General features: G+C 41.9%; 1 protein-coding gene across 1 annotated transcript in view; it reads left to right on the top strand.

Annotated features, from left to right (window-relative positions):
- Positions 1–12,216, top strand: part of Sgcz (sarcoglycan zeta) — a 1,053,795-nt gene that overhangs the window by 1,017,399 nt on the left and 24,180 nt on the right. Inside the window, exon 6 of the mRNA XM_028872379.2 lies at positions 5,823–5,830. Coding sequence (XP_028728212.1) covers positions 5,823–5,830 — 8 coding nt within the window. The remainder of the gene's footprint in view (positions 1–5,822; positions 5,831–12,216) is intronic.

The raw sequence follows: 12,216 nt of genomic DNA, 5'->3' as shown, positions 1-12,216 counted from the left end.
CATAATAGATAATCACTTACTCAAGAATCATAACTGGACTCCTGAAGCTCTTCCTGGTGCTTGGCTGTGGATCTCTGTATCTGCTTCCATCAGTTACTGGATGAAGGCTCTAGCTCTATGATGACAGTTAGGGTGTTCGCCAATCTGATAAGCCAGCTCAGGTACCCTCTCCACTATTGCTAGTAGTCTAAGCTGGGGTCATCCTTGTGGATTCCTGGGAACTTCCCTAGCACCATGTTTCTCGGTATCCCCATGATGTCTCCCTCTATCAAGATACCTCTTTCATTGCTCTCCCACTCCGTCCCTGTTCCAGCTTGACCATCCTGTTCCCTTATGTTCTCGTCCCCCATCCCCTACCCTCTCTATTGCCCCCCATTACCCCCAGCTTACTCAGGAGATCTCATCAATTTCCTCTTCCCAGGGTGATCCATGCCTCCCTCTTAGGGTGCTCTTTGTTAGCTAGCTTCTGTGGAGTTTTGGGTTGTAGTCTGGTTATCCTTGGCTTTACATCAGGGACATCAAGATCATAGTGGGGAAACCTATAGAAACAACAGAACCAAGCTAGTGGGAACTCATGAACTTTGGATGAACAGCTGTGAAGCCTCCATGGGACTGAACTAGGCCCTCTGCATAAGCCAGACAGTTGTGTAGCTTGGTCTATTTAAGGGGCCCCCTGGCAGTAGGATCAGGATCTATTCCTGGTGCATGAGCTGGCTTTATGGAGCCCATTACTTATGGTAGAACACCTGGCACAGCCTTGATGCAAGAGGAGGGTCTTGTTCCTGCTTCAACTGAATGCACCAGCTTTGTTGATTTCCCAACCTTTGCTGATTCCATAACCTTTTCGGAAGAAGGAATGGGGGATGGGTTGGGAGGAGAAGGCTTGGGGGGGGAACAGGAGGAAAGAAATAAGAGCGAGACCTGTGGTTGGTACATAAAATGAATAAAAACTTCTTAGTAAAAAAAAGTGGGGGAAGAATCATAATTAAGGTGTTCTCAGATGGATTAGCTTTGCTTGGTAGTAATTTATTTAAAATAACTAAAATGTGTATTTGTTCTTAATATTCCTTAACATTTCCTTGATAAAAAGGAGTTTTAGATTTTATTGCAAATATAAAACCTTTACAATTCTGTTTATTTTGTATTCCCTACTATGAACTCAAGATATCACCTAATGCAATTCTCTTCTGAGACCCAGTAAGAACATAAAGGACAGAAACTTTTCCATAGAGGAGACTCAAGTTCAGTGCTTTCAGGCTGCATCCATCAAATACAATCAGCACTTTCATTTGGAGTCCACGTACCATAGAAACCTAGCAAACAAAGAGAAGGTTAAACGATAAGTCTGACTTTGGAAGGTGAAAGTCTTCAAGTTAAAGGAAAACTATTAATTGGACACAGACATTTGTTTTGCGTTGGCCGAAAGCAGACATTAGGGAAGTGTATGAGAAGAAAGTATCTCTCTTTTCCCCGAATAGCAGCAATTAAAAGTGGCAGTCTGTAAGAATAGAGAAATCCAGCTGCATGTCCCCTATGCCCTCCTGTTTGTTGGAAAGCCAAGAGCATCTCACCTCCGTGTGCTTCTAATGGAATGATTGGAAGGATAGACAGGTTCCAGTGCTTGTTTGACAACACAAGAAAGGATTTTCTGAGGAGCTGTCTTTTAAATTAAACAGGGTGCTCCTGGGTTGGAATCAATATTTCCTAGTTTGTTTTTATTACCTGGCTTCTACTTCCCCATTCTTGTCCATTGCACTAGCCTACTGTGATGAGGTCAGCTGTGCAATCAGCCTTTCCTAAGGTAGGGCTTTTGTTCCTCAGAGCTGTCCAAATGCTGAGACCGCGATAACACTCAGACGCCGGGAAAAAGCAGTTTGTCTGAAAAGCTGCTGGAGAACTGACTACGTCAGGTGAAGAAAAGTGATGTACGGTCCCTTAATTTCCCCTAGTGACACTTTTCAGGTTTATACACTTGATGTAATCACTCAACTCAGCTTTCTAGTTGTTTCTTAAACTGGTGATGGGGACTTCAGAGACATGAGGCAACACTGTCTCATGTTCCTATGAATTTCTAAATGGAAATTGAGTTCCGGTTTTGAAGTACATATGCAAGTCACAGCCATTATCACAAATAAGCTGTTTTATCAGAGGTCTTTGCTAGCAGACATTTCCATCACTTATTTTTATCCAAGGTCTCAGGGAAATGCTCCCTATTTCTTACTCTGTTAAAGCAAACATTGAAAATGCAACCGCATAATGTGAAGTATGAAGACATTCATAATGAAAGGCAATGTGCTTCCAAACCCCAGACAGAGAACTACAGGCAATTAAGGAATGCTGGCAATGTGATAAATAGTCTACTCCAGTGAAGACCCATCTCTCCAAGTTAATTATAAGCCCTGAAATGATATACATGTACAAAACTTACAAAACTTTATAAGGATGATCAGATTGTATTTATATGTCTGGAAGTGTGTATATATATATATATATATATATATATATATATATATATATTATATTGATGTATATTATTTTATTCATATATTACATTGATACAGTTCCACAATTAAAGTAATAGAGACCACAAATGTAAGACAAAGCAAAGAGGGGTTCATGGGAGGGGTTGGAGGGAGGAAAGGGAAGGGGAAATTTATATAATTGTACTTTAATTCCAAATTTTAAAACTATGTTTTAAAGGGAACATCTCTGTTCAGTGTAGTCAATGGATTCCATTTGATGCTCAAAGTTCTTCTTTGTGTTAGAGCTAGGAAAATTCTTAGAGATATAATTAGTTTTGCAGTAGCATAAATGACTGTCCGATTTCTTATGCATTACAGATTTAGTGGGCATTTTTGCAATATTTTTCTTTCCTTACTTGCTGTAGGTAAGATGATGGCTATGGCTCCTGGAAGATGCCTCTGTTTCTTACACACCCCAGTGGTTCCTACCTGTGGGCAGAGTGTCTTCAACCTCTTCCCAATGTGGGTTTCTTCAGCTTTGTTTCCGTTATGTTTTTCTCATTTCATTTTCTTCCATCAGCTGGGAAATGTCCCCATTTAATGATTCATATGTTGGTATCATAGTTAAGTTTCTATTATTGTGATAAAACACCATGACCCAAAGCTACATGAAAGGAAAGGTTTATTCCATCTTATACTTTGTAGTCCATTATCCAGTGAAGTTGGGGCAGAAACTCAAGGCAGGGACCTGTAGGCAGGAACTGATGCTGAAGCCATGGAGAAATGCTTTTTATTGTCTTGCTCTCCATGACTTGCTCAACTTAACATTATTATTGCACCCTGAACCATCAACCTATGAGTAGCACCACCCACAGTGGCCTAGATCCTACCACTTTGATCTTAAATTAAAGAATATGCACCACAGACTTACCCACATGCCATGCTTTTGGAGATATTCTCCCAACTGGGGGTTCTTTTTCTAAAATGACTCTCGTTTGTGTCAGGTTGACATAAAATTAGGTACCACAAATGGCACTTGTCACACTATGCTATTCAGTTTACATGATCAAACACCTGGACATTCCAGGAAAAAACTCCTAGTTCACTGATGATAAATGTGAATAAATCCCATTTCTCATGTAACATAACATATATACTACATACTATCCATATTCACAAAGACCCAAGGAATGAACTCCTTGGGCTGATGGGCAACCGTCACTGTTATCCTGCCTAACACACTGGGGGGAAAGTATTGATTCTTTCAAGTCTGGTTTTCTTCTTTTAAGTAGTATTTTTTTTTATGTTCAACATGTAGGGTTTGGGTAAAGGAAAGAGACAATAAAACTAAATGAAGAAAAATTCTGGGTCAAATTTGTATCTAGCAAATGCAGTTTCTACTAAAAATGTAATTTTAAATGTTACTGCTATTCTTATGCATTTTAAATTTGTTAAGTACTTGTAAAAAATAAAATACATTGGCTGAAATATAAAATGACAATTAAGAAGTAGAAAAATGCTGTTGGAATAGCAAATGTAAACTTATACTCATCAATACGTAATTGGGGATATCATAAAACCCTTGAGTAAAAATAAAAAGAATAGGCAAACTTATAAAGTGACCCCCATGACAGTTTCTGGCTGTTCTGGGAGGAATCATTTTCATTCAGGATCATGCTGCTGATCTGTTGCCATACTTCTGTCGATAGATGCACACCCATGCACATGTGGTCAGCAGAAATTGGACTCAGTAAGTTATAAAAATAAAAGAGGTTATGGAGGCAGAAACTGGATTCTTTGGCAGTGGTTCAGGGCAAAAGGTGGAAGGCAGGAAGTAGAAGTGTTGTGGATTTGATGGAGATACATTGCATACATGTATAAAATTACCAAAGAAGCCGGGCGGTGGTGGCGCGCGCCTTTAATCCCAGCACTCGGGAGGCAGAGGCAGGCGGATCTCTGTGAGTTTGAAGCCAGCCTGGACTACAAGTGAGTTCCAGGAAAAGGCGCAAAGCTACACAGAGAAACCCTGTCTCGAAAAACCAAAAAAAAAGAAAAAAAATTACCAAAGAATAAATAAAATATTAATTTTTTAAAAGTAGTATTATTTGTATCACCCAAATAATAACTTAGACAATAGGTGTTTTATTCTTCTCTTATGTAGCATTCCATGTGACTAGACCCTGAAAGTCAAGGATGTTATAAGCCACTGAAGAGTAAGAGATTTACAACTCAATAATCCTCAGTTTTGGTCTCTGGTTATAGACTTGAAGCTGTCATATACTGTGTGTGCTGACTAGTTTTATGTCAACTTGTCACAAGCTAAAATCATCTGAGAGGAGGTAACCTCAATTACGACAATGTCTTCACAAGATCAGGCTGTGTGCAAACCTTTAGGAGATTTTCTTAGTTAGTGATTGATGAGAGAAGGTCCAGTCCATTATGAAAGGGGCCATCCCTGGGCTGGTGGTCCAAGCATTCTATAAGAAAACAGGTTGAGGATGCCATGGGGAGCAAGACATTAAGCAGCAAACTCCATGGCACTGCATCAGCTTCTGTCTCTAGGTTGCTGCTCTGTTTGAGTTCCTGTCCTGACTTCCTTCAGTAATGAATGGTGATATGAAGGAATAAGCTAAATAAACCCTTTCCTCCCCAAGTTGTGATGGTCATGGTATTTCATTACAATAGTGAACCTGACTAAGACATCATGGGTTCCAGAATGGGTAAAGCGTGTACAAAGAGGATGTATGGAAAATATTTTTTATATCATTACAACCTAGATATAGGTTTTTCATTTATATATCCCATCATCTATCTTATTTTAAAACTGGGTTTTGTGTACCTGTAAGGTAAACAATTGTTAGTTTTCTGGCTGCGTTGTGTTCTTACCCTGCAAGGAACGTCACGAAACACGACAGAATCCGCTTATAGAGTTTATTAGAAACAGAGGATAGAAAGTGCGCAGGCCTGTGGGAGAGACACGTGCGTGGAGAAGGGGAGTGGGGAATATGGCGCCGTGCTTTTAAAACCGGCTGGGGGCGTGGCCAGGTCACGTCACTACTCTACGTGTGTACGTAGGGCACATAGTGGTGCCGCGCGCTTGCATCACCATGCAACGTCACGGGACTCTGATCACGCGAGACCCCTTGGCCCGGGACATCCGGGCCACCAGTATCCTAGCTACGGGACGCTCTTGATACAGAAGTGGCTGGACGGAATGGAACCGCGTTGTGAACCCTTCATTCCCGACTCTTTTACTTTTAAAAAGGAAAAAAAAAATGTGGCTGACTGGGTGCGGGGGCGACGTCTCTCTCAAAGACTGCTTCCAGCTGAATAGTGGGCGTCGGTTGGCTCTTAGGGGAGGGTGAAGGGTATCTTGTGAAGTCCGGGAATGATGATGCGGGGTCCTGGAACGGCGTTCTGCCTTCTCCTGGTTCCGCGGCTGTCGGCTGTCCATCCATACTGGTGCTGGGGCCTCCCATTTAGCAAGATACTGTTGACATAGAGAGAGCTTAGAAAGAAAGAATTATTATTATTTTGTTTTGGAGTTGGCATTTGTCTGAGGTAGATTTGGCCTGCCCAGATAGAGGCATGTGACATTTACCTGAGGTAGATCTGGTCTTAGTACTTTGCTTAATTTCTATCTGAGACAAGCCTCATTAGAGGTAATTCATGTAAGGCACCTGTTTTCCTCAGGCAAGCCTTGCTGGAGGTAGTTTATTTTAAGATACCTGTTTCCCTTAACTAGGTTAACACTTGGGAACCACAGGTGATCAGTTGTTGAGTATTGAACAATGATAAATTGCTGTATTACATTATTCCTTACCACCTGGATATTTTTGATGGTCCCTTTTGCCTCCGGCTCTGTGTGGCCCTGGTTGGAAAAGGAAGGGGTGGTACCTTATTCCTCTGGAATTGGCGGCAAAGCAGGGGATCCTGATGTCCTCTGGAGCTTGAGAGTGAGAGGACCTGTTTGTTTCACTGTATATGAAGAGAGATTCTTCTGGGATGGAGGTGAGATAAAAGGTTTTAGGTGAGACAGGTGGACCCAGTGAGGAAAGCCCTCGAGTTTAGCAGCTGTAGGGGTTACAAGAATTACTTTGAAGGGTCCCTGCCACTTAGGGGAAAGGGGAGAGAGGCGCTGACCCGGAGGGGAAAGAACCTGATCCCCAATGTGTATTGGAGCTGGGCAAGGATTGTCACATGGCTGAGGCAGTGAACAGTCCGCATAGCTCTATAGAATAGACCTTAGATGACATAAGAGAGGGGTTAACAGACTGTCTGGAACAGCTGGAGGCTTGGAAAAGACCTGGTGTTAGAACTGGTCTGAGGAGATATTTAACTTTTCCTGCTGCATGGCCATTATATGGCCTGAGACACTGATCCTCCTTTTGCTGTGAGAAGTCCACGCTCCCTCCAAATAGCAGCGTGGGACAGGAGGATATGAAAAGCATATTTGGAGTCTGTAGAGTTAGTGGCTAGGAGAAGAAGTAAGAGAGCTGCTGGCGTGTCTGGGAGGAGGCAAATGTGTGGTGTGAAAAGAAGTGGACGCCCCTACCTTAGCTAGGAGATCCCTCCCCATTAAAGGTACAGGGCAGCTTGGCACCACTAAGAATGTGTGTGTGAGAGGGATGCCTCTGAAAATACAATTAAATGGCGGTGTCTGCTGAGGTAGATAAGGCTGTCCCCTGTACCCGACAATAAAGGAGAGGTGGCATCCCAAAACTCCCAGGACTGAGTCAATGGCTCTGGTGTCCAGAAGGAAAGAAACGGATCGCTTCCCTGCTACGTTCTGGGTTCCCTGTTATGTCTGTAGCCAAGCCTAGGTCTGTTGGAGGTCTTAGCTTGATGTACCCATGCATCTTGGTGCCTGGGGGCAGTCAGCTGACTCTGTCTTCCTAGGCGGCACTTTTAACAAGGCTGTTGATGGCCTAGCAGAGCATTCGGTAGCCCGTGGCCTTTTCCTCATTTAAAACAGGGACCCAACAGCTTTTGGAAGTCAGCGAGTGCCAGCACTTGGCAATTTTGTTTTCGGGCTTTTATCTCTTCCCTGGCACACCTTAAATGCCACAAGTGACTCTTTTTCCTGTGGGGTCAGGAGCCTCGCTCTCCAGATGCTTAAGTTTTAGTCAGGTAGGTCTGGGGAACAAGAGACAGATTCGTCCTTATCCTGAATTATTTACTGGTTTTAGGGCAGCCTTACGGAGGCCTGTCAGGAGACAGGTAATAAACCTATCTCTGGCTAGACAGCCACTCTGGGTGTTATAGTCCCAGTGTGGCTCTCGGTCAGGAACCGCTTCGGCTCCTGGGGGTGTGAAAGGTTAGTTTGATGAATTTCGTCTGCGTGGACTCTAGCCTGTTCCCAAACCCGCCTGCGCTCCTCCGGGAGTAAATTATTAGAAAGTATCATGAATATATCATGAAAGGTGAGACTATAAGATTGAGTTATATATTGAAATTGTTTAATGAAGGAAGCAGAATTAGACGTATAAGAACCCAGTTTACCCTCTATCTGAGAGAGTTCTGCTAGAGAGAATGGAACATGAACTTTAATTATTGGTTCCTTAGCAAGATCTAGAGTCAGAAATTCCGGAGTCAGAGAATCCTCTGGTTTACGTATAGCTAGGAGCATATGAGCAGGAGAGAAGGAAACGAGAAGAGACAGTTTAGCGTTGAGAGAGAAGAAAGCAACTCTTTCCATTTGCCTGAACGATGACAGTAATTGGATAACTCCCGCAAAACATCGGGATCCAAGGAGCCGTTTAGTGGCCTTTGTTTATTTTTTTTAAAGCATACTTTGGCCCCCCCCTTTTTTTTTTTTTTTTAACATAAACGAGTTAGCTTAGAAATCTTTATGTGAGGCATTAAACTGAGAGGTTTTAAAGCTTCAACAAAACAGCCCAACGGAGAGGAAGGAGTAACAGAGTTGGAAGCCTTGTTTCCCATGTCTGCAGCAGAGGCAAAAAATAAAGAAAAAATAAAAAGAAACGTAATCCGGAGCCAAGACCTCAGGCGTCCCCAGGGTCCCGGACGGATTTCAGGCACAGGCTGCTTCTGGCTCGTCAGCCAAAGAAGCAGGGGCCCCCTCCACGGTGAGGAAAGGATCCCCCGGGAATCCAGACAGCGTTTGCCCCTCCGTCAAGGGGAAAAAACGTGTCGGCCTCACGTGGCTCTCCAGGACGCACCAACGGCGGTGGTCCTAATTGAAAAAAAAAAAAAAAAAAAAAAAACACCTCAGGCTGCAGACGTGGAGAGGCCAGAAAAATTAGGCCAGTTGGCCAGCGATAGGGGCCGACCGTAGCCAATGAAGACCGTGGTCGGGGGTTCCCCCGGTCTCAAGAACACGTGTAAGGCGCCGGATAACCTACGGTCGTTCTCACCGGTTCAGGAAACCGTTTACGCCGGCCGAAAGTGGGGAGCACTCACCAATCCGGTCGGTGTTGGATGTAGTTTGGATGCGATTCAGGCTAATGGAGAGCGGTCTATCGCGTACGGAGCAGATTCCCCGGTCCGCGGGCTGCCGGCGGCGGAAGCGCCGGCAGCGCCCGCTCGGTTCACAGCACCAAAATTTTACTGTATCCTAAGTCTTTTAGTAAAAAAAAAAAATAATAAAGGCAGAATGAAGTAGATAAGAAACTATTTCTACCATTAAAATAAAAAAGAGACCTAGTAGAGGCTAGAGCGACGGCTTGGTGGATAAGATAACGCTGCTCTACCAGAGAAGATGTGTTTAACTTCCAGCATCAACTTAGTGACTCACAACTGTCTGTAACTCCAGTCTCAGAGATTCTATTGCCCTCTTCTGGCCTTTTCCGTCCTCCTCTGGCAACTGCTCACACATAGGTAGGCCACATACCCATACATATAAAAACAAGTAAATTTAGAATATTTTAAGTGACTTAATAATATTAAAACCCTAAAACAAAAACAAAATAAAAGTGTCATTTTTAAATATCACCTATTAGACAATACCAGGCTTTGTGTGGTCCTTAAACAAGGACTCTCCTTCAAGTCATAACTATAGCACACTCATACATGGCCACAGAAAACCCTCACATTATTGTTCCATAGAAGTAAAATGTTTGTGTTGTCCTTCCATTATAAAATGATCAGAAATCCTTTATTATGGAGTTCCCAGGGGTCCCAGGGTTTAGCTATATCTGGCATGGGATATCTGAGGGAAAAAATTCTACATACACTATGTTCTTATGTCTGTTGACTTTATTCCTCTAAGACAAAATTACATCAATTCAGCTACAGCTCCACCAGGCATTCAAGGCAGAAACAACTCTAGACATACCAAGCTCTGTATCCAACTACTTTATTTCTCTGTGATGAAATCCTGTCTCCATAACTACAGTTCCGTCCAGTTCCCTAGCTCATAGTCCTGCTAACGACTAAACTCCTATAGTTCCAGACTCACCTTAATCCTCTGTATGCTCTTTCCCCATCTCTGCCATTCTCTATTCCTGGCACTCAGAAAACTCTACCTGAGATCTGCTTACCCTCTCTTCTCTCTGTCCCTTTCTACAGAAAATGCCTGCCCTTTCTTTCCCTGGGCAAGTGGTTCTCTGCCTCCTCGGGAGTGTTGCTTTACTTCCCACCTTAATAAGAAAAAAAAAAAAAAAAAAAAAAAAAAACTCTGTTGTTCTCAATTGCTCTGGAAAACCACTGGGCCTCCTCAAGGCAAGGGGATGGTCCGAGCTTCATTAGCACAAGAAACAAGCCAGCTTGTCTCCTCAGCTCAGCAGGGGAGTTAGTAACTTAGTAGGTCAGCAGGTCTGGGGAGCTGAACTGTTTGCCAATTGGTCTGGGCATGCAAGAATTTCATAGCAGAAGACAGCTGAAATATTAAAGGCTGGTTATCACCAAATATTCATAATAAATGGCTTGCCTTTCAACAGACCCTTGGCTGGTCAAAGTATAGGTTTAATACACAGCTGAATCTCTAGAATATATTCTTGCAGCCCACAAGACTTTATACACTACATACTTAAAAATAAAATAAAGCTTCAAGGAAGGATTGCCACCATAAGGAAATGATGTCTGAAAAGATAGGTTTCCCCTTATTTACAAACTAGATAATAATGTTTACTTGTATCAAAATTTCAACAATATCACATAAGATGTATATCTTTATGTTTATATGTATTGGTTAAAATTTAAGTGTTAAGCAGTAACTTCAAAGTTATTAGTTTTATAGCACTTAAGAAATCAACAGATATTTATAGTAAAGAGGAAATTAAATGTCCAGCTACCATGAAGCACTAATTTTTATTGGAAACTGATATTAATAGTTTGGCTAATTGAAGACTATGATAAAAGTTAGTAATTCGGAAATAACAAATATTATTAGCCACAAGTGTTTAGCAATAACTTTCCAGAGAAAAGGGCACAAAATGTAGATCTAAGCCCAATACACTAATTACATGTTGATACATACTAGTGGTGACAGAGTTTACATGCAATTTGAAAATCCATCTATCAGTTTTCTTACAATACTGGAAAGCACTAAATATTTTTACAGACTTAAAAAAAATTAATTCTGGCTCATTTAGAGCTAAACATCAGAGTCACTTAAAAATCAGGTTGTGTTAATGATAACACATTGCTGAAACAGTCATTCTTAGTGCCCTGATAACTATGTCTACGGTGAGGAGTAAATCAGGAAAAGGGGGGTGAAAGGGAAAAATCAGTAGCCATCTTGAGAGATGCTCTCCCCCCCCCAAAGGTATTTGCTGACCAGCAGTTTTAGAACTGACCAGAAGATGAACTTATGGGAAGATAAGACTGAAACAATAAATCCATATATCCTGAACTTGGCCAAACAAGATATGGGGAGTAATGGGCTCAACTGACCAGAAGTTGAACTCAGGGTAGAGTAGGACTGGAACAATAAATCTGAATGTATATATACTGAGTTCAACAAAAGCAGGACATAGGGAGTAAAAATTTATGTCTCTATAGATACCCTGAATCCTGTTAGCCATTAGTAACCTCATACTTACAGTTCAACCAGTAACTTCAAAGAACTACCTCACTTCTAGGCCCACTGTCCAATCGCAAACTGCATGTAAACCTTTTCTATACAAACCCCTTCAAGTGAGTGCTCATGCCTTCCTCCTGCACCAGCTATGTTGGATGTTGGCTGTGGACCAAGCCTGAGCTTGCTTGTTATCAATAAACCCCTTTGTGTTTTGCATCGGATATTGGCTCAGTGGTGGTCTTGCTTGGGGGTCTTGCGTTTTGCAGGCACAACAGGGGGCTGTGGCAGGATCAGGCTAGACAGTGATGAAGACTTTGAATGGCTTGGTTCCCAGATGCTTTGATACTGGAGATGCAATGCTTTCTGATACAGTAACCCTGTACCAATGAAGGTCATCAGTGTCTCAGTCATCAGTTCCTCATCCATAGGATGTGAGAATAATAAATGATAACACCTTGATGGATATTCCAAATTTGAAGTAATTACTCTGAAGTAATGTGAGCTGGTCCATGTAAACAGGATGCTTGGCACATAGTAATAGATCAGCATGTATTGGAGGTTATTACAGATATTAAATTGAATAAATAAGCATCACAATGTTATGTGTTAGTGAAATGACTTTTGCTCTTAAAGCATTTCCTGTGAAGACATCTTACACTTTATCATTTTAGTTTCTCTTTTTTTCTCTAAACTTCATGTAACTATATATAATAATTTAGACCATTTTATATGTATTATATTGAATTCAATGTAATAAAAATAGTTTGTTAG

The sequence above is a fragment of the Peromyscus leucopus genome, chromosome 17 (assembly GCF_004664715.2).
Source record: "Peromyscus leucopus breed LL Stock chromosome 17, UCI_PerLeu_2.1, whole genome shotgun sequence".
Lineage (NCBI taxonomy): Eukaryota > Metazoa > Chordata > Mammalia > Rodentia > Cricetidae > Peromyscus > Peromyscus leucopus.
This window is presented reverse-complemented; position numbering and strand designations above follow the sequence as displayed.